Source organism: Stegodyphus dumicola, chromosome 8 (assembly GCF_044657685.1).
Source record: "Stegodyphus dumicola isolate Sdum_Otavi_A_Nest chromosome 8, ASM4465768v1".
Lineage (NCBI taxonomy): Eukaryota > Metazoa > Arthropoda > Arachnida > Araneae > Eresidae > Stegodyphus > Stegodyphus dumicola.
In genome coordinates this window covers 91,911,343-91,935,468 of record NC_140775.1, presented here as the reverse complement: position 1 = coordinate 91,935,468, position 24,126 = coordinate 91,911,343, and the positions used below count along the sequence as shown (strand labels likewise).

Genomic DNA, 24,126 nt, shown 5'->3' with positions numbered 1-24,126 from the left:
TAGCTTTAACATTGTGCTCATTGCTTTACACAATTTTATGATCTTAATTAATTAATCGCAAGAATCTAATATCATAAGATTAAAAAATTTTTAATTAAAACAAAATTCTAAATTTTATGCAAAAATTTATTTTTTTACTTCTTAATGGCTTTCTGTTTTTCTTCAGGCACTCTGCAAGTATATTAAAAAGCATCTAACGTTATGAAAGATCTTGGTATTTCTGACATTCATTTTAAATAAAGTTATCGCCTACCATTTCATAAAGGCCCACAAACGGCCGAGCGGTAAAGTCGCTGGACACTGGTTGTTCACTCCGGGGTTTGAATCCCGGCGAACTTAATAATTCGATTCAGTCCATTTCATTAGTATTTGGTCAGAGCCTTTATCAGTCTTTAGAGGATAAGCATTTTTAAGGCATGAAATGAATGGAAAGACTGGTTTCATCAAGAGGGAAAACATCCTTAGGGAACATCCACATACATCACTGGATAAATTCCAGAATATTCAAATAATTCGACTAAGAAATCATGGGATTCTCCGTTTAGATGATATGAGTACAATAATGTAATTTAAATTTATACAAACATACAGTCGAAAAGCAGTCGCTCTTCACTTTAATCTGCAATGATATCGTTTTTGTCTTTTCCGTTAGCACAAGCTCAATTGATGGTATTTGCTGGTGTACATATCCACGTGTTTTCTCTTTGAACACCCAAATTCCTTGAAGTATTCCGAAAGTAATATTCGAAATCATCCAACTTTTCGAAACACCTTAGTCACTCTGACAGCCAAATTCCCCTTCAAATTTTTGCTTACTTTTCTCCCTAATTTTCTTCTTTCCTTCTACATTTATTTCCAGTGCTCACCACAAGAAAATTAAGATTTACTCTTATAAATATTTTTTTAAAAAAGGGAAGAAAGAAAGAAATTTTTAAAAAGTTAAAAATTTAAATAGTATCATCTATAGTTAAAAAAAATAGCTTTTCATATAGTATTAGTAAATATTTATTACGCATCATGGAGGGAAAAATTTTCGTATAATTAATTCTCGGTAAAAATTTATTTGAAATTTAAGGTTAAAAATAGCTGTGGCGATTCACTGTAACAAAATTCCATGAGCCCCATTTGGCGTTATAATTTAAAAAAAAAAAAAAAAAAAAGATGCCAAATTTCAAAACGCAAAAATATGTAAATTTGTGTATATCAGAAAATTTTGAATAAAAAGCTCTAATTTTTTGCAGGTATGCTTAGAACTACACCTACTCTAAGAATGGGAAAAAAATATTTAAAAATAGAAATTTAAAAAAAAAATGGGGGGTAAATTTTATCTGGAATGAACCTAAATTTTGAAATGTGAAAGAAAAAATCAAAAACGTTTAATGAAAAAAGAGATATTAATAAATATATGCCAAATTCAATTAACATTGAGGAGCGAATTTTTTAAAAACTACTTGTACGAGTTGGCAGTCTGGCATAATTTGAGTCGTAGAAACGAAATATGTAAAAAAATTGGTATGTTATTTCAGAAAAAGGTCCGATTTTGTGTCAAAATACCTATGTTAGAATAGTGCTATATATAAATATAATACATATTCTAAGTGGCGGTTTCGAGACATGAAAATCGCAATTTGAATTTTGTCAATCGGCTCAATAGAATGGGAGATATAGAACTACCCCCCTTTTTTTTTATTTTTGCGCAGTGCACATCACTATAACAACAAATGTTTGCTTATTTGTCACAACTATTACAATAAATATAATCTGTTTAATATTAAAATTACACAAACTATACAAGGTTTTTTTTTTGTCAACTTATTATAGAAAACCTGTTCTTTAAGCTCTAATTTTTTTTTTTTTTTTTTGAATAAGACAACAATGCCTCCCCTCTTGAGCTATGGTGTAAATATCACGCTGCAACACAACCTCAGGCAGTTTAGTACACAATTCAGAGACTCTAAACCAAATCCACTCCACTCTTTCATACCGTAGTCCAACTCACTCCAGTTTTCTCATTTAAACACACTCCAACTATCCTTGGAATCTTTACCATATAGCAATTTTAATAGTTTATAATGCTCTAAATTTGAAATTCCTATTTTTATTCCAAAGTGGCCATGTAGATAAATATTACCATCACAATACAGTCAAAAGTCTTTAATCTGGCTCGTCGGGACTTCGGCGATTCCGGATTATAGATCAATCAGTTTAAATCTGGTAAGATAGCATGCAGAAATTATAAAATTAAAAATATGAAACCGTAATTTATGAAACAAAGAGCAATTATAATCTAAAGGGTATCAAAATTTACAAAAAAAGAAGCTTAATATTTATTTATTTACTTTATTAAACATTTCTTTCAACGCGCGCATGCGTACCTTACGCATAGCCGAAATTAGAAAATTGCAACCAGAAAACTATTTGATTTGTATTCATGATATTTATAATGATGAGGAATTTGATTTAAATCATATCAAAGACGGAGTACATCGAGATTAAATACTACATTTAGTAAGGAATTATAAGGCGAATAAAATAAAAACATCTGCCCTGAAGATAACGATAGTGTTGACAGATCAACTTCCAGTTCATTGCGCGCCGCGACGTCCCCCCCCTCCCCGCGCAGAGCAGTGTGAAATTGATAAACAGATTTCGGAACGGTTAGATAAACAAAGGATATACCTTTATCCATTTTTTGTAGCAATTCGTTTTTTGTTTGACGGACATCAAATCATACTTTCGTTTTCTAGATCCTTTGGGAGCTCCAGCATCGGAAATTCTATTTGACATAATCGAAAGTTCAAGCTTACTTTATAAAATTGCTCTTACAGTCTGCAAAAAATAATAAGCCGGATCCAATTCGAAGATTAAGGAACAATGCAATCATCAACATTAACTGAAATAGATAATTAGATAATTTTAGCTTATACCGTCCGTTATACATTAAACAGCACGCGAAAACCTATTCTGCGCTTGCGCAGTCAAAAATGTCTTGCGCGCACGCGTAAAACGCCTATGAGCATGCGTTAACGCGGCGCATGCGCAGAAAGATTTTAGCTTTGATCTCCGGATTATGGGTGTCCGAATTAACGACTTTTGACTGTAATTAAGACTTGCCTCTATCAGCTTAAAATTTACATACATACTATTTCAAACATGAATACTTATTTTATATTTAAGCCACTGTAATATGGGCGATACAACATAGTTTTTCTAGGAATAAAACTGCCACATCTAGTATTTCTACTGCACACAAAGAAAGTGTAGCTCTTTCAATTTCATGTTTTCTTTTTATATTTTTAATTTCCATTTGTGATTACGTTAAGAAAATTTTCCTCATTCTACTATATATACAAATATATATATATATATATATTGTTGCATTTTTCTTTTCTGACACCAGTTGTTACGTTATTTTCTTCCTGATATCAGTTGTTACGTTATTTTCTTCCTTCACGTTCGTACGGGGTTTGTAAATTTGGAGTGAATAATGATGACACTTGATGAAGTATCAAAACACACTTTATTTAGGCAATATTAATCAGGACAGCTCCAAAGTCACGTTTTACAGTCGTCGGAGATCTATCATATACATTCGCTGAAACAATCAGCGATACAGCCTTCACGTTATCAGGCTATAACGGTGGAGACGGCTTCACTGCAAAGCACTAGAGTACAGCTCTCGACTCTGCTCGGTCGTTCTCGGAACTCCACATACTCTCGAGACTCTCCACGCTACAACTCGCGATGCACTTGACGGCACACAGAGCACAGCTCCTGGCTTTTCGGTTCAGTTGTTCCTGGAGCTCAACACGCTCTCTCGACGATGCACTAACCGCGATACACTACGAGACTCTTTCGGTGCACTCGACACTCGCTGCCCGGCTGTCAACTTGATTGAATCTCCAGGGATTGACTCGCTAGATGAGACACCAATTCGATACTGACTCTCTCGCACTCTATGGGAGGCACACACACACTGACTGACTGACTGCGGACCAGCAGGGTTTATACAGCTTTCGGCTTGTGCTCAAGAACATTCTGGACTAAACCAGTAAGAATTCGTTCCAGAAAGTTCTCCATCTGTGCATGGCATATCGCCAATTTTGTCGCCAAATGTGGCAACCCTACCTTCCCTTGCCATTTTATGGCAACCCTAAAACTGCTTTGCGGGGTATATACATACATACACACATACATATATATATATATATATACTGTTATGCGCTCATGTAATGTTCTCACTTTTTTACTAAAATTACATCACTAAAATGCACATGCGGACATTACACGCGGCGCTTTTTCTCGTGAGTAATTTTGGGTATAAATTTCATTTCAAACAAGGCAAGTTGCTAACTACCACGAATTCCAAATGATACTATAAATGAAAAAAGAAAGCTTGAAATATGGGAATGCTCCATGGAGGAAGGAGGGGAAAGTAATTTCACTACAAAACAGTATTTCCTAGAAGCCAGTGTGGTAAAAACCTGTTTGGACTGCCTTCATTTACTATCGCGTCTGCCGAGTGGATTGCTGGTGCCGATGTTATGACTGAATAACAGCAGCTGCACCAGAATGCAAAGAAAGTCTCTGCTTTCCATCCTGGGGCCAACCAAAGACAAAAGAAATGCATGTTTGTCTTTTAAAGATGTTTACTGACTAAAGGGAAAAAGGGCCTATGTTAAAAAAATATATACTTTAAAGCAAGAAATTCTTTAGTTTTGGAGTTGCAGACATTGTGCCAGTCACTTTTTTTTTTTTTTTTTACATAAATTTTATCAGTAAAGTTGGAGTGGGGAAATTACACAAGCATATATGTATACTAAACTTGCAATCTTATTAAATTCTTATTTTTAAGTACTAATGCCCTTAAAAATTCATATTAAAGGTATTTTAATTAATTTGTTTATTAATATTATATAAATTCACATTACCATATTATAAAATAAATTTAATTAATTATATTTAAAGAATTTAAATCTTGTAACAAATAAATAGAAATATAACCCAACACTTTTAGAAAAAATAATTTAGTCTCTGGCTTACAAATGAGATATCTTCTTGACAGCATTCATAATATGGATTCACATGTAATTTAGATTCCTGAACAGCACATTTACAGATAATAATTTAAATAGTGGTAATAATCCTATAATGGCTCGTATGCAATAACAATAGTAATACAAACATTATGCTGTAATAATAAAAGTAACGACAATAATACCACTTTTGGCTAATATTAAGTTTACTGATAACTAATCTTCTTTTTCTTGTTTATTTTTAAATTCAAACAGAGGGGGAAAACAATTCATACAAAATGTTTAGATAGGACATAAAAGAAACTTTAAAAATGAAGTAGGCAAAAGTTAAAATTAACCCAGTGCTGCATTAATGTCTTGCTAACTGAAAGGAAAAAAAGTAATTGGAAGATGATGATTAGGTGTTAAGAGAATTATAATTTGATTTAGTTACTAAGATGCACTCTTGAAAAGACTTTTTAATTCATTCAGCGAATTTAACTAATTTATTCTTTTAATATTAAAGAACAATATAAAAAATACCAACTAGAATGGCATATGGATAATATACATTGTCTGCCAATACGTATTTAGACACCCATGCAAATGCTGATATCTGTGTTCCTGATACACATCATGCCTTCCACCATTAAATATCATGTAGGAAACAACATTGGCATTAGTGGCATGCAAGATGTTATGAAGCGCAGAGTCATCTGGTTTGGAGAAAAGTATAGTCGTAAAGTATCACAAAAATTGTCGATCCTTAAGGGCATATCTAGTCAGCTGAATTACATGAATTCCACAGTGGCCTACGAGATTCAAAACTGGAAGGTGAGCAGTGATTATTGGAATGAGCTTTGAGTCGGCACACTCATGAAACTGGAAGATAGGAATCGACAGGTACTGTCCAGAGAAATTTGGACAAACCCAACCGATGGCCCACGTATTTCAGGAGTTTCAGCAGCAACCAAGCGTGTTATTTCAATTAATACCACCCATAAGAAATCATACCTGCTTGGTTTTCACGGTCGTACACTGTTTCCCATAAGCCTTTGACCACAAAGTCCAACTGCACTGCTTGGTTAATGAGGCACAAAGCATGGGGACAGTGGACTGGTGAAAAAGAGTTCTCTGGAGCAACAAATCAAGGTTTGTCCTCTACCATTCGGATGGCAGAGTTTGGGTTTGGCATCTGCCTGGAGAATGCCTCCTGCCAGAATGCACTGTGCCTGCAGTAAAGCTTGGCGGAGGTGGAGTTATGATTGGGGGGGGGGTATTTCTCCTGGTATGACTGAACAATTGGTCCAAATTCATGGCAACTCAATACCAATGCCTACTGCACTACTCTGGATGACAGTGTGCTTCCTACAATTTTATGGGCTGCATCCACGTTATTTTCAGGACAATAGTGCCAGCTGTCATGTTCCAAGGTCCCCCATGGATTTGTATGGTGACAATGGAGTTAACCAAATGGACTAACCAGTCATTAAGTCCAGACCTGATTTCTATCAAAAACCTCTAGGCTGAGTTGGATCACCGAATTAAAAGGTACAACAATTGTTCAATATTGGTGAACTAACTTACACGTCTTCTCCAAGCCAAGCGGAAGAAAATTCCAATCGTCATCAAATAAGGACTTGTGAAAAGCACGCCCCGAAGGTCCACAGGTGTCCAAATACTTATTGGCAGATAGTGTATTTTCACCTTTCAACAAAAAACTCTTGAAGAAACTCTTTAAGGCAGATAGTGTATTTTCACCTTTCAACAAAAAACTCTTGAAGAAAAAAAAAAAAAAAAAAGACAGGTAATTGTAAAGTGATAAATAAATAACTTTAGAGATTGAATGCTAAAATGAATAAGAAAGCAATAAATATTATCAGTTTTCAAAACAATTCTTAGTGCAAAATAAATGAAAAAGAGTAAACTAGTTCCTTCAGCTTTGCTAGTCATCTTAGTTTCAGAATTAAATTTTTTTTTTTTTTTTTTTTTTTTTTTTTTTTTTTTGCTTTGGAAAGCCCACTTATCAATCGGATCACTTGTAAACCAAGAACTATCATATTTGTACTTATCAAGTAGAAATGGCTACAAAATATACAGTTCCAATATAATGTTTTAAAAAAATACAAAATTTATATTACTATAAAAAATGAACATGTGGATACTTTTCAGATCTATTAACAACACAAACCTAAATAAAAGGAGGGGAGTTTATCTTTTGCAAAAGCCAATCAAAACATTATTTTATTTTTCCCACTAACTGATCCTTCTTTTCACTTAGGATGATATGCTGATGGAGTTTACTTTATGTCAATTAAAAATGAAAATTATTTTAAGTCACACAAATGAATATAATGTAAATTATGAAACTTACTTTAGTTTGCACCATAGCTATCCTTTGTTTCCTCATGTCAGCTATAACATTATAAAGGTTGAAATTCTTTGACAACTTCTAAAAAACAAAGAAATGACAAAAATAAAAATATTGATTTTTTAACAATTTTTTTAATCCAATTTTTTTAGAATTTCTGAATGCAAAATCTCATTTTGTGCAGAATATTTCTTGTTTCTTAGAAAAATTAATATTCCTTTCAAAATAAGAATGAGTTTTGGATTGTAATTTTCTCCTCTAATTATGAAAATTCATGTGACATCACAATAAAAGCAAGTTACAGTTAGCAATGATATTTTGGAGGTTTTTAAGATTTAACTGTTTCATGCAACTGCTTTCAATGCTTAATTCTGAGACACCAATTCACTTGCAAATTTGTACATTCTAAATCATGAAAATACTATTTTCTCCTTGTGGCTTCCTTCTAATTGCAATAATATTACACACTATACTTTTGCATCACCTCTAATACGATTTTCAACATAGGAACTAAAAAATACAAGATTCTTGATATATCTTTCTTGTTATAATGATGAAATATCTTTATTGTTCACTGCACAATGTACAGACAGATAGGCTTAGAGCTACGAAATGGATTGTCAGGATAATAAAGATCTGAATCTCAAAGAACTTTTTGAAAATTTGAATCAGATTTTTAAACATTTTTTAAATTTTAAGTTGAACAAATGTTTGCCTATATTTTCACTTATGAACTAAATTAAAAATCTCAGAATTTTAGTGTTTGCACCATCACATAATGCAGAAAATGACTTTTTATATGAAGTTTATATCAATTTTTTAACATAATTTACTTATTTTTTTGTAGGGGAAGGGTCACTGAACATCTCTGATCCAACAGTTAAAACTGTAGCTGTCATAAAGTCTTGATATTTTTTCCAGATTATAAAATATACACTTTGTCCTTCTTTAAAACAAGAAAAAAATGGTATATCATTTAGATAATTTTCTAGATTTTTTTTTAAATATGCTGCTGCGTTTATTTACTTCTTCTTTTTCTCCCTTTCTGGAAAGAATTATTTGCAAAGAAAATAAGTTTACTACAGAAATCTTCTGCCATTTAAAAAATGTTAGTCTTCCCCTTTAAAAAAAAAATATTTAACATTTGTTTTATTTTATTCATTTAATTTTTCCTTTTGGATTTATTGAATAAAACAAAAGATTTTAAGTACTGACGAGCATTTAAAATTAACTGAAATGAAATCAGCCATGTTCTGTATAAGGTTAATTTTCTTAATTCTAATTGTAATTAAGATTGTAACATCCTGTCCTGTTAAACAGAGTGGGTATATACATATATTTATATACGTTTGGTACAGCCAATTGCAACCAAAAAGGGAGGTTCACAACTACATGTTATAGCAGTCCTATATACAAAATTTCAACGTTCTGAGGCTGCTCATTTTTGAGTTATGTGAGATACATACATACGTATGTATAGAAGCCCAAAAAATTCCTTTTGAATCCATTTTAAATCAATTTTGTAATTCGCTAGGAGAAAAAGAGTACTTTATTCTGCCCTTACGCACAGATGTCATTCAAAAACATCATTAAATTGCATTTGATAGTGGTCAAAATGGATATTTCCATTGAAATACAGTACCCGGAATTTTCTGTGATTACAATACTTCCTTTTCTTCATACGAGGAAGTAAAAATAACAATGGTATAATCAATTAGATAAATTATATCCCTGATACACTATGACAAATGGAATCTTCGATAAATAAAGTGTGGAAGAAAAGATTTTATAAACACACAAAATTTGTTAAGAGTATCTCATGTGTTTAATGATTTAAAACGACAAACAATAACAAGTTTATTACATACTGTTTACTGCCTAGATCTGATAAACATAGAACTGCAATTACAGCTTATTACAACATTTGTGAAGTATTTGGAAAGCATGCAATTGATAACAACAATGCTAAACCAATTATTTTTTGACACTGAAAATTCCAAGCTGGAGATAAAAGGTATGAAGATCAACAACATGCTAGAAGTTCATCAGTGATTTCTGAATGGGTCCTATAGGTACAGCAAATGGATCACATCCAACAGCCCATGAATTCATGATACACAGATTAGTAGTTAAAAACAAGTAAAAGAGTTAGAATTCATCACGAATTCAATCATCAGCAAGAGAAGTAAACAAATCTTTGTTAACTAATTATACTTAGAAGCCTAAATTACAATTCAGACCCCTTGGTTCCCCGAAAATGATCCATAAGGCTTCTTTAGTTAGTTAGCTTTCTTGAAGTTTTTCACATTTACAAAAATTTATCTTCTTAATTAATGACATTAAAATCAAACCAATCTTTTTAAAATGTTTTTAGAATTCCACTATCTTGAATGTTCATGTTTCATTCCTATTCTCTTTGACAGATGGCGCTACATTCATATTTACTTCATTGCTTTCGATATAAAGATGGTGATCACTTATCTAACTTTGCAAAGTTTTTTTGCTCTTAAAGAACAAGGACCCATATCCGCTCACCCTCAAAATCGACAGAATTTTAATCTATATTAGTCTAAGTTTGTCGTTTTTAATAACTTTAAATTTTACACTGGTATGCTTTTCTTCCGATTTTATGAAGCAATATTATGTTTCTGTACGAAAATTAGGTGCTAAATAATTATCAAACACATGAGTAAGATGCAGCTAAAAAGAATACAATGAAAATAAAATTTAAGTTATGTGATCATTTTCTGCAATATTCAGGAAAAAAAAAAAATTTTTTTTCTTATAAAAAGAAATTTTAAAGAAAGTTATATGTTCAGATGTTTTGGAGGATCAGTCCACCCCCCAAAAATAAATATAAACAAAAGAAAAAAATACAAAATGCAAGTGATGCCAAAATTAAAAAAGGAAAAAATATTTCAAGCAATAAAAGCTTGGTTTATTGAGAAAAATTAACGCTTAACTGGAATTCTATGTTTCAATATTCAGTCTGACTAATTGAAAATTTTAATTAGCTGATATATAGCAAGAAAAACACGTGAATTAAAAATTATGCAAAATTAAAATTTGGATGACATTTTTATAGAAAAACTGTTATAATGCCTGATGAGAAAGATGTTAGAAAGACTGATATATTCTTCTTTTCCAAGATGTAAAACTTTTGAGCTGTTTGCTAGAATAGTTAATAAATTCTAAGATGTTTATTAAAGAAATACTGTTTATATGTGATAGACATAAAATAATCCATTCTTATAGCAAATTAAAAACTTCAAACAGTTATTACTTGAAATAGGCTAAACAACACTACAAACTGCAGTTTCTTTTGAGGAAGCCTTAATCAGATTTGTTTGATAAAAAAATGGCATAATCTGGTTTCTTAATGTCTTATTACATCACTTTGAAGATGTACAAACTAAATTTAAGAAAAAAAAAAAAAAAAGACTATTTAAATAGTACACAAAAATGAAGCATTCAGTGATTCATTTTAACAATTTGGCTTTTCCTTAAAAAATTTCATTTTAAGAACATTTATTCACAATATATGCATAGTAATCATTAGATTCTGTTTACATTACTTCTTACATCTAATTTCTAAGCAACATAAATTCATAAGCATAAAAAGATTAATATCACTTACTCCCATTCTCATTAAGCCCCATACATAATCAATAGCACAGATAGTTCCAGTGCGACCACACCCAGCACTAAAAAAAAAAAAAAAAAAAAAAAAAAAAAAAAATTTTAAAGAATTAATAAATTACATTTTGGCATAATTTGATTGCAAATCTAATTAATTGCAGATATTTTTAAATTAACAAATTATATACCTGCAATGTACTAGAACAGGTACGGCTTCAGAAGCTTGACAATCTCGAATGAGGCGAACTAATTCCAAAATAGGTTGAACTGAATTTGGCACTCCATGATCAGGCCATGTTGTGTAATGAAATTGGCATATCACTCTTTCCTCATTCTCCCAGCATGCTTTGAGGGTACGAACTAAAAAATCTGGGCAAACCTGCCGCCATTTCACCTACAGCATAACAATTTTATATTAATGTGCAGTTAAGAATATTTTAATAGCATACTAAAATAAAAAGCAAACACAATAAAAAATGAGAAGTGAGGAGAGGGGAAACTGATGAATTGGAAATCTTTTGCAGTGACACAGCTTAATTTCTCTCAACTTTTTTTTTTTTTTTTTTAGAAGGAGGGGGATCTATTTGATGAGTTCTATACATTCATCAAAATGTCAATATTGGCTCATACAAAAACAATGAAGCATTTTTCATCAGAAAGAGTTTTTTTTTCAGTAATACCTTAAATGTTTACACAGAAATTTTGAAAATATCAAGCTTAACTACACACAATGAGCTGCAACTCACAAATAATACACAAATATTTGTTTACTCCTTTCTTTGCAATTAATTTCAAGTGCACATTAAGCTACTAACCTAAGAAAAATGCCACATTGACCTTTTACTCTAAGCATCATTAATAATTTTGAAATCCAATATTATTTTGGCATTTTTCTTTTTACCCCCCCTTTTTTTTTTAATCTCTAAAAGGTCACTCATTGGAATTATACTGTGAAAATCAAAATAATTTCCAATTTCTTCAAAGTTCTTTCATAGATTGGGTAGTAAGGAAAGTTTTGATGATATTAAGTTAAAAATATATATAGAATAGTACATAGTATCCACTATTTAACATCACTTCCCTTCCAGACACATCTGAGTTTATTTAAAGGCTGAGTTAAATAGATGGTGATATGTGCAATGGAAACTTGATATCAGTTGGAAACTTATCTAGAAAAATAAAAATGAATGGAGAGTTTGATAATTAATACCTAAAATAATAATTTAATATAAATAAACTTTTTACACAAATTAGAATTTTTTTAAATTTTTTAATCTAGAATACACATAAATAATAAATAAGAAAACAAAATTAAATTTTATCTAAACAGATAGCATAAAATTACAAATATCATTCAATAATACAGAAAAATGTTCAGTTTTTTAATGTAACCAACGCCACATAAATTCTATCAAATACGACTATAAATGGTGTCGAGCAGTGCCCCGCTGACATTTATTTCTCCATTTAGCACAACCCCTCAGTTTGTATATGGCATTCATTTTCAGGGTCCATAAAATTATAACTGTGATTCACAGTGAAATTTTCATATCCAGCATTTCTTAATTCTCCTTTTTTACATACTTTCCAGCAGTCTGAAAATATAATGCTGCCATCTGCATTGCTTTCCTGGCATAAACCCTGAATATCCATTGTTCTGGAAGAACACATCCAACTTTGTTTTTTCTCTTTGTAAAAAGACTTTACAGTAGCTATTCCAATCTATTGTCGTATTACGGCTGATTTCTAACCGAAGTTAACAAAATTTAATCGACGTCAATTCTTGATACCATAAACAGATAAAACAAGCGACATCGAGGAAAGAGACGCGAGTCTTCAAACCATGTTTTGGTTCTCAACCCTCTTTCTTTTTCATAGCAAGAATGTACATGTACGCAACAACACCATATAGGAGCTCTGAGTTAAATGGATGATTTTGAGAACAAAGTCTATAGCTATGAATTATTCCTTTGTCCTGAAAGAATCTTAAGACAGCCTCTTGATCATTAAGTAATTGCCAAATTGTATAATCTGTCGTATTAAAAAACATGCCTATATATGGGAAAAAATAATGAGTGCGATGATATTTCAAATGAGAGCTAGAAATCTCAAGTCAAAATATTTCAAATGTTAAATTCTTGAGCCACGATATTTGTGTTGTAGCATCATTGCTTTCTTTTCATTTTTTCTTCATTTTCAAATGAAGCCACTCTAATGGAATAGTACCCAGCTAATTTTATAAACTAAAGAATAAAATAAGCAGCAGATACAGTACTATTACGCACTTTTAGGAAATATATGTTTATATTATGCAATTGTAGATGTCAAAAATGTACAGTTAAAAAAAACTTACAAATTCAACATTGATATTTCCATATTGCTTTTTTTCTTCATCAGTGGGCCAATAGCATTCACATTTATACTGAAATTTTAAGAATAAAACTGGTAATTAGTATATTTAAGGGAAAATTTTATAAATAAAAATGTTCAAGCATCTATCAATACATTATTAATTTATTAAATATAAAGGGAGATGTTAAAAGCACATACTGTGGCAAAAAATAAATGAATTTTGCATTTTTTCCCTCCTCTGAAGGGAAAAACTGAAGCATAATTTACTTATTAAAAAGATGTTACTTCATGAAACCAGGAAACAGCAGACTGACAGGACTTTTTTTTAAATTCAATAATTATTTAAAAAAAAAAAAAAAAAAAAAATAGAAGTCATAGTTCTTGGAAATCATGTCCTGAAACTTAAAGTAATAAAATTTTCACTGACAGTAAAATGATATGTTTTGAGACAATGCTTACTTTTCCAGATTCCTGTTCATTACATGCCATTACAATAACTTGGATTTCACATTCCCAAATCATTCTCCAAAAGTCTACAACTGTATTTGGCAGGGGTCCTTGAGATGCAATGTATGCCAAAGACCCACTTGCACCCTGAAATTAATTTTAATTATAAAAAAATATACAAATAAAAAAGATCTGAAAGCTTTCAGATTTTATATTATGCCCGAACGGATGTTTTTTCCCATTTACACACACATACACATTATGAGAGCATTTGGACTATCAATTAAATTTAATTGAAGTTTCAAAAGTATTGAAAAGGGAATACCTTGTGAACTACCTTTTTTCATTGGACTTGATCATTTTTAGACCAAACAAAACCATAAGCTTACAAACAGACAAAATTAATCATGAAATATTTTGCACTGAAAGAGAAAAATAAGAATAATAATTTTAAAAAACAAATTGAAAGCTTTCAGATTTTACATTACATACACAGATAGTTTTTTCTTCCCCCCCCCATTTACATCTACATATAGGTTTTGAGAGCATTTGGGTCTCTTCGGGCTATAAGTATTTAAACACAGCGTATCTTTAGAATTTCTACAGACAATCTCACGTACTGGAGATTAAAATATTTTATTCTGTACAGAGTGTCGCCATTGCTCGCCTTGAAATCATTCAGTTTCTTAATCAAAAATTCATTAATTAAAAAAAAATCCAAAATAGATAATAAAACAAATTTGAAATTCAAAATTTGGGTTTGAAGGTGCTCATATTCAGCTGGAGGATTATGTTAATCAAATTCTGATGGCTCTTGGTATTGTTGTTTTTTCAGAATGCGAGAAACATACATACATTCATGCAGATTCATTATTTAATGTCTTTAAATATAATACACGGCGATAATATTTAGAGGCAACAATTTGAAAAGTGATACAGAGTTTATAGTGATTCGACGTGAAATGTCGTTTCAAGACTAATAGCTCATATGGGTTAATAAAAGCTCATATACATGGAAAAAATATTAAAAATTAATTTTTACATATATTTTCAAACTAAATTTATTACAATGAAACTCTTTGTTTAAATGAAAGCACTTGAATGAAAAAATATCAGAGGTTTTAAACAAAATTTGTGATCTGCCTTTGGAATATAAAATTAAAATTTTTGCACTAAATTTTTTAACAAAAATATTTTACCATTTTTAAAACATTTATAACATTAAATTCATAGTAAACTATAAATTAATATTCACTAATTGCTACCCTATATACTTTAGAGGAGGAATGCCTTTGCAAAGAACTTTCAAAGAGACACTGGTTTGTACTCATATTACACATAGGAGAAACTAAGAAATTATGCAGGCAGCTTATTCGCCAGGATTTAAGCCTAAATCAAATTACCACTGTTTAGCAGTTTTATCCACTCTGCACCAGTGGGCCAAATCTTTGTATAGAGTAGCATCAAAAATTCAAAAACCTGACATATAATTTAATATTATATTTACTTTATAAAATCTATGCACAAATATTTTCAACATGATCCCCTTTACAATGATATATTTTTGTCAGGAGAACAGGTGGGATGTGGAAGCACTATAGAATCATTATTTTTGATGTGAAACTCTGAGGCAGTTATTGACTGATGCACAAATCATGTTGCTATAGTAAACTGATATGCTGGATATGGTAGAAAGCATGTGCTTTTGCCAAAGAATTCAGTTCTATCATTTCTAACAGCTGCGATTTAAAAATGAAATATGAGCATTGTTAAGATAAAAAGAATGATTAGAAAAGGAAGTTCTGGGAAAATCTCACTCCTAAACTTTTACTTAAAACTGAAGCAGTGCAATATCAAAAATTTGATGGCCAACAAGAATAAATCTTGTATGTAATGTATATTTCACAAAACTGAAAACTGCCAGTAACTCAAATCATACTGTCTCTTTAAGAAAAGCAATATTATAATCAATTACCTCTGACCTGAGAATTGAAAACAGTGTCATGGGGCAATTTGCTCTATACAGAATTGGCAACAATCGATTGTTGATATCCTTTGGAGATTGAGAAGTTTCTGTCTGCCTTATGTTCAGTATGTGGGTTCACTAAGTTCCCTTAACAGTATAATTATGAATGTTCTTATTACATTACAAAAGGGATTCACACTTATCGGTGCTTTGGGTTTTTACAAATAATGAAAATAATAAAACATGTAACATAGCTACTAGGAATAAAAAAATTCTGCTTTTATATTTTAGAAATATATTTTTTATATTTTAGAAATATATTTCTAATAATACTTCTTTTATAACACTGTTCCATTTCTAAGTAGCTTTTTTTTTTTTTTTTTTTTTGCTTTGCCAAAATTAATTATTCAACGTTTTCTATGCTATCATTTGTAACTCTTATAAAAGTAAACTCGGATTTGTTTTCAGAACTGTCCTCCAAAAATTTGACTTCAAATTGCAAAATCAAATTTTACCATTCGTTCTTTATATCTTCTGATGATTTTTTACCTTTATTTACTCATTAACTGTGATTGCAGACTGAGTTTGAAATAAATAAGTAAAATTTAGAGATTTACTACTTGCATTGCATTTAAGTAATAATTAAATTATTAGATATATCAGTGGAATGGCTTTTATGAGCCTTCTACAAAATTTAATTTTAATTGTTTAAATAATACTAATGTTTAAACAGTCTAAATAACAATATTAATTTGTAAACTTAAAATTCAAAAATCTGCACCAATTCTACATTTTTTTTTTTTACATAACCAGTTTTAAATGATACTTATTATTATTTATAAATAAAACAAAGTCGATTACTGGAAAATTATTAGTGAGATACATTTTAGCATTTTGTTTTAAATCAAAGATATTTTTTTGATGAATGTATTGAAATTAAGAGATGTATCTTAGAAGTAACTACTGGTGTTCAAAGAAATCAAAATATGATTTAAATATTTTTTGAACCCAAACTCCAATGGCAGAGCTTACATTCAGCCCAAATTTACCACAGCCTTTAGAGTTCAACTGATAGATTCTAGCTGAATCCATATTAGAGAAGGTCTTATATTTTCATTTTTTATTTAACTGTTTGCCATCAATTTAATGATCTTTTTATTTATCACAATGTTTTTGTTGTGCTTTATTATTACTTGTTCTTTCTTTTTGCTTTTGTTAATTTGCTTTTGCTCATCTTTCCTTTGTAGGCCTTTTATACAATTTCAGCAATTTCAATTTTAGAAATTAAGTTCTATCCAAAGGATATAATTACGCCAGTTTAATTTCAAACCCTGTTTCAGCCTTTGGTATTGTGAGTAAATCAATGCTTATGAACTAAATTTGAAAAATATTAGATGATTCATCTTAAGATAAAGGAAATACCAAAAAGGCAAGTTGCCTAGGCCAGTAAACTGATTTTAACTCGAGCTTCATTGTACATTAGACAAGAGAAAAAAAATGATGATTAATCTCACAAAGTTTGGCGAAGAACTGTCAAATATATATGCACATTGAAGAAATTGGATATTTGTGAATGGTTGTTGTATATGGTAACTAGAAAAACTGTGATTCAGTCATCATAATCTTGCATGTGTTGTCAGGCTAAGCTGGCAGAAAGTATAGAAGGTGCATTCTGGCATGTTTCAGATGGATGGACTTCTGCAAATTATGTAAAGTTCTAAATAATAATCCTCTTTTTAATTTGGGTCTTCAGATAAAAATTTTAAAAAGATAATGGAATGAAAATAAAAACATATTATCATCATGACCTCCTATTTTTGCAAACCTGCCAGATTTTTTTCTTTTTAAAATCAACTTGAAGATAATGACTTCCTTATTGGAGAAGCCCAGTCTAATCAAATAGCAGCTAATTAGCCCTAAGTTTCAAACCAGAAATGAATAATCCAAAAATAATGGACTGTTATGAGTTTTGTCAATTAACACACAATAACTGCATCAGCTCTCCTTCCTGCTTAAGATCAAAAGAAAAGGTACAATGTGCTAAGCCAAGTATTCCATGTTCAGATACTCTGATAGAATACACTGAGTTGTGATAAGAGAATAGCAGCTTGAATGCTATCTTCAAGAGTTTGACAATGATGTTATAGAAATCACTGCATTACCAATTTAATGTTTTCCTCCACGTATGCGATCACAGGCCAATCGGTGGTAGATTACTGGTTCTTTTCAAAACATTTGTCACCACTGGCACACTTTGGATCCTAACAACTTTGCACATTTGGTAGCATTTGCTCAATTTTCCGAACCACTTTATTCGACTTACTTCACTCACTATTACTCACTTTATTTGCCTCTTACCTCAGAAATCGCACTTTTGCTGTCAAAGTTGGAAACACCCTCTCAACTACTAGAAATATTACTGCAGGTGTCCCTCAAGGCTCCGTTCTCTCTCCTTTTCTTTATGATATTTATACTCAAGACATTCCAAAAGAATCTCATATTACTATTGCCTTATTTGCCGTCGATACCGCTATCCTATCTCAAACTTCAACCATCAATACTATACAAATTTTTCTACAAAACTATTTGGAGCTTCTTGAAAACTGGATGACGCTGTGGAGAATTGCCATTAACACTGACAAAACCAAAGCCATTACTTTCAGAAAAGGACAAACAAACTTCCTTCCGCCTAATCCCATCTTCTTTGACGACGAAATTCAGTGGACAGATCAAGTGAAGTATCTCGGAGTCACGAAACTGTCAGGAAATTCAATATCTCAATAGCTACTACATGTCCTTTCCTCAGCAGACATAGCAATCTGACTATCAACAACAAGCTTATTTTATACAAGTCTATCCTTAGACCTACTTTACTTTACGCCAGTCCGGTATGGGGACTCGCCGCTAAAACCCACATAAAAAAGATCAAAGTTATTCAAAATAAAACCCTTTGTAATATTATTAATGCACCCTGGTTCATCCCAAATTCATATATTCACAGAGATCTTCAAATTGATACTATACAAAATTATATCAAAAAACTTGCAACAAATTTTTTCCTTTCTGTACTATCACATCCAAATAGCTTTCTGTACTATTACATACATCAGCTCTTTGCCATGCTCACCTTTTCCTAGAGCAAAACACAAATATCCTTCGGATATTCTAACCTAACATTTTGTTAATTATTTGAAGTACCTACTATCTTACCGAACAAACTTTTTCCACATTGCTGGTCTATTTTCATTCATTTCATCTTTCTTCGCCGACTGATGGTGGCTAAATGAAATATCTCATTCTACCATCTTGATTCTTCATATTTTCCTTTTGTTGTTCCAGACATTCTTTCATCTGATACAGAGTAAAAACGCACTGTCACTCTCTTTCCATTCGACACAAGTCAAGTTGGTAGCATTTCTATAGTCTATGCAGGCTGACATTCTGTGACACATGGTTCTTAAAAATCCATATATCTTGAATAATAGAATAATGATGCAGGACAAAGACAATGGAAAATGTGCAACCAATCATCACTAACTACAGCATGTCATGCCTATTTACACAGTTCAATAATTCTCTATGCATCAAACCATTATGGAATCTAACTCAAAAACATCATTCGTGTTTTTATAGATGGGAATATCCCTGAACTTCTAGATCCTACTATGTGTACTAAAAGTCTCACGTAATGTAATTATACATATAGAATGAAATATAAATACATATGTAACTAAAGAAAATATTGTGATAATCAAGACTGAAAAAAGTATTTAAAATTCAGTAAAAAGAAAGCATACCTTAATATAATTAGCATTAATATAATCAGATCCTGGAACACCTGGATATTCTGACAAAATGACTCTTGTGTAGTCATCTAAAAAATATACACAAATTAAAAGCAATTATATGAATCTGTATGTCTATTTGCTATAATATTTATAAACACATGCATACACTGGTCATCAAAATTAAAGAACAATGAGAAAAAATAGCGGCAGAAATATGCAAATTTGGTGATTGACAATGTGATGCACAATGGACACATGTTGAAATTCCAGTCTGTAGTGTTGTTTAAAGAGAAAATGGTTTCTGACACTAATCAGTATTTAGTAGTTATGGCTCGAAGGCAACATTTAAGTGAATGTCAAAAGTGGCGAATAACTGCTAGAATCAAGGGAGGTAACCCACAATTGAATATCCCTCAAAGTGTCACTCAAAAGTTTAAAACAGCTTTTTAAGCACTGGATTGATTGATAGACAGCCTGGTCAAGGGCACCCAAGAGCAACAACTGCATCAGAAGACGATTTTCCGTTATTGTCAGCTCGAAGAAGGTGCAAAGTGATTACAAGAAATTTGGTTTTAGATATTACAGGCTGTCACAGGAACTAGAATTAGCCATTCTACTGCTGCATGAAGGCTTAACGAGGTTGGACTATATACAAGAAAACCAATGGTTTGTTTCTCACTCAATCCAGCTTCGAGAGGGCCCCGTTTAAATTGGTGCCATGGTCATGTTCAATGGAGGCAATATGACTGGGCCTGAGTATTGTTTAGTGACGAGTCCAGATATAGTCTAAACAGTGATCTAGTTGTGTTTTGCAGGGTTCGTACACATTTCTGCACAAGGAAACTAAGAACTTTTAAGGACCATTAATGAAAAAATTAAGGACCTATGAGCAAATGGGAACTGGATAAATTCAATTAAAAATACTAGTATCTGGGCCTGAACATTTGTAATACTGTTCTAAAAATAAATATATTCATAAGCAGGATGCATTACTATTAAACGTAACTTAATTAACATAATTATTAAATAAGTTAATAATAGAATAAAATTTTATGAAATGTATCAAGTAGCATTAAATATTTTACACATAAGCGACATTTTATATACGTTTTACTAACAGTTAGCTTATGTTGATTTTTTCTCTTATGTCTCTTTTTGTCATATACTTGCTCAGTCTAGAGGTTTAGTAAATAGCAGGTAGATTTTATGGCAAGAGGCATAGGTTAACTTGAGAAGTAAAACCATAATTAGCATGATTCGTAACAAAAGATTGGCTGTTATCACTGCTACTGCTTGCCTAGAGAGAGACCTGCTGATCAAAATAAACCTGAAAGGCCTGACGTAGACACGGTTGACAAGTTTTGAAAGTTAGATGGGCTCTGCCTGACGCAGTTAGTGTCGTAGCTTCACGTAGAGTTCCAGAGGTTGTAACCCAGTTAATATACTTCAAGGTTCCAATAAGCCATTAAAGCACCAGAGCTGATAAGTTGTTTTGTATTATTTTTAAGTCTCACTAGATGCAAAGAATAAGTTTTACATTAATTTTTACATTTTTGTCTTTTATCTTGTGACCACAGTAAGGATTAATGAAAGGCAATAAATTCGCTTTAATGCACAGAGGAGACAATTTTTAAGGGTAAGCAGTTAGTTATAAATAATTAAATTAGGTAGTTACATACCCTTACTCATTATAGATTTACATGGCCACTATTACATTTATCTTTTAAAAATATTTGTTAAAAAAGCACTATTAAAATCCCAATATATTAACATGTCACATTCTAAAATATATGTAATTTATGACAATGATTCTTAAACGATACTAGGATAATTACACATTAAAAGCTACAAATTATATGTAGCAACAGTACTAAACAAAATATTATGCGTGATTTCCCAGACATTTTGGGGAGTTTATATAAATTTCCTTCCCTTTAAGCATCTTTTCTAAAATTAGAAATCTGTTTCAGTATGCAAACTAATGTTCCCACTAGTTTCAGCTAGCCTTATCTCTTTATCTTTCTATATGGGAATATTTCTGTGTGGGCTTTTTTTCCTGTGAGCATTTATAACTGTGAGCATTATTCCTGTCGGCTTTTTTCCTGTGGCATTTCTCCTAGAACCCTTTTTTTTTTAACCCCCACACGTACAGAAAATCATCACACAAACTGATTAGTGTTAGCAGTAAAAGTATCAATCACTGTGAAAACTTTGCCTTTTGGGAGTTTTCAAGAAGGTATATGTTAGCGTTTCGAAAGTGATCCGACTTGCAGACATTCTGCCTAATTTATATCAATTTACTTCTATTTATGCATCTTTTCTAATAGTTAGAAATTTGTTTCCAATATGCAAACCAATGTTCTCCCTAGTTTCTGCGTGCTTTAATTCCTAACTTATCAACTTAGCAACAATGAATCTATGAGGGTTTACTTGATCTGATAAAAGTTAAATAGTCCAAAACTCCAGACAGACGTTAAGCAAATTATTGCTATGTGTTAAAGTAACTAAAAAGTCAGGCAAAGGTTTAAATAAGCATTTTATTTAAAAATGGACTTAGATCATAAAGGCATGTTCTTATGCTAACGAAATCAATTACAGTTACAAATAAAAAAGAGCTGAATTCAAACTAAAAATGTAGACTTTGTGATCGAATACTATACAATTCAAATTTAATTTAAGCTGTCTCATTAACTCTATCATCATAACAAATTCAGATGTCAGAAGTGATAATACAAAGACGAATAATTATAAATTATCAGAGCTGGCAGGAACTAATGCAACAAGCAAGTGGAGATCAGAAATACACTGTCTTACACTCCGAACAAATGGAAATTTGAAATGAAAAAATAAAAGGAATTTTGCAAGAGGACTTAGACAACATTCTAATTGAAATGGTACAATTAACAAAAGAGAAACTTCACGATAATGAAATAATATATAGACTGTTTAAAATAAAGAGAAATTACAAAAGAAAGAAATTCATTAGAGAAAATTCTCCAATCAAAATTTATGTAATAAGTTATGTTAATAATGTGAATACAATTAGTGTATAAATTTTTATTTGTAAATCAGCCACAATATATGGCAATGCAAAAATTTTAGAATTATTAATAAATACTAGACAAGGGCGGACGTGGGCAGAACCCATTAACTGTAATGTTAGAGGGATGCTGCCCATGTTCTCCGTTACTACCAGGGCTATGGAGTCGGTAGGGAAAATGAACGACTCAGACTCCTGGAATTTTAAAGACTCTGACTCTCTCATATATATGTAAACATATACACATGGGTTGCAGCTTATTTTTTTTAATATAAAAGAAGTAATAGATGTTACACAAAGAAATTCATGGCATAGCAATTTGTATTAATTACCATTTATTATGAAATGGAAAACCTGGCATTAGTAATTTCTAAAAAACAGTACAGTCAAAAGTCTTTAATCCGGACTCGTCGGAACTTCGGCGATTCCGGATTAGAGATCATCAGTTTAAATCTGGTAAGATGGTATGCAGAAATTATAAAATTAAAAATATGAAACCGTAATTTATGAAATAAAGAGCAATTATGATCTAAAGAGTATCAAAATTTACAAAAAAAAAAAAAAAAAAAAAAAAAAAAAAAAGAGCTTAATATTTATTTGTTTACTTTATTAAACATTTCTTTCAACACGCCATGCAAAAGCATACATTACGCATAGCCGAAATTAGAAAATTGCAACCAGAAAACTATTTGATGTGTACTCGTGATATTTATAATGACGACGAATTTGGTTTAAATCATATCAAAGAGGGAATACATCGAGATGAAATACTACATTTAGTGAGGAATTATAAGCTGAATAAAATAAAAACATCTGCCCTGAAGATAAGGATTGTGCTGACAGAACAACTTCCAGTTCATTGTTTGCCGCGACGTCCTCCCCCCCCCCACAGAGCAGCGTGAAATTTATAAATAAATTTCAGAATGGGTTGAGAAACAAAGGATATGCTTTTATCCATTTTTTACAGCAATTCCACTTTTGTTTGATGGACATCGAAACATACTTTCGCCTTGGCAGCTCCATACATCGGAAATTCTATTTGACATAATCGAAAGTTCAAGCTTACTTTTATAAAATTGCTCTAACAGTCTGCAAAAAATAATAAGCCGGATCCAATTCGAAAATTAAGGAACAACGCAATATGCAACATTAACTGAAATAGATAATTAGATAATTTTAGCTTAGCTTATACCGTCCGTTATACATTAAATGCGCATCCGTAAACGCATTATGTGCGCATGCGTTAACGCATTATGCACTCACGCATGTGCAGAAAGTTTGTAGCTTTGAGGTCCGGATTATAGATCCGGATTATGGGTGTCCGGATTAACGACTTTTGACTGTATAGCTTCAGCAAGATCTTTGCTAAAGGACCATAGATCCAATTTGATAAACTTCAGAGCTGAGAAGAGTCTTTCCACTCTAACTTGAGTAGGAGGAAGACGCATTACTGTTAGGGCTATTTCTTTTAACTTTTCAGGATACATTTTTATAAGTTCTATAAGAGT

At 31.4% G+C, this 24,126-nt stretch overlaps 1 protein-coding gene across 1 annotated transcript in view; it reads right to left on the bottom strand.

The window, feature by feature from the left end:
- Positions 1–24,126, bottom strand: part of LOC118194229 (uncharacterized) — a 164,655-nt gene that overhangs the window by 121,002 nt on the left and 19,527 nt on the right. The window contains exons 3-8 of the mRNA XM_035365446.2: positions 19,588–19,664; positions 13,837–13,971; positions 13,379–13,447; positions 11,214–11,419; positions 11,024–11,090; positions 7,390–7,467 (exon numbers count right to left, since the gene is read on the bottom strand). Of these exons, the coding sequence (XP_035221337.2) occupies positions 7,390–7,467; positions 11,024–11,090; positions 11,214–11,419; positions 13,379–13,447; positions 13,837–13,971; positions 19,588–19,664 (632 nt within the window). The remainder of the gene's footprint in view (positions 1–7,389; positions 7,468–11,023; positions 11,091–11,213; positions 11,420–13,378; positions 13,448–13,836; positions 13,972–19,587; positions 19,665–24,126) is intronic.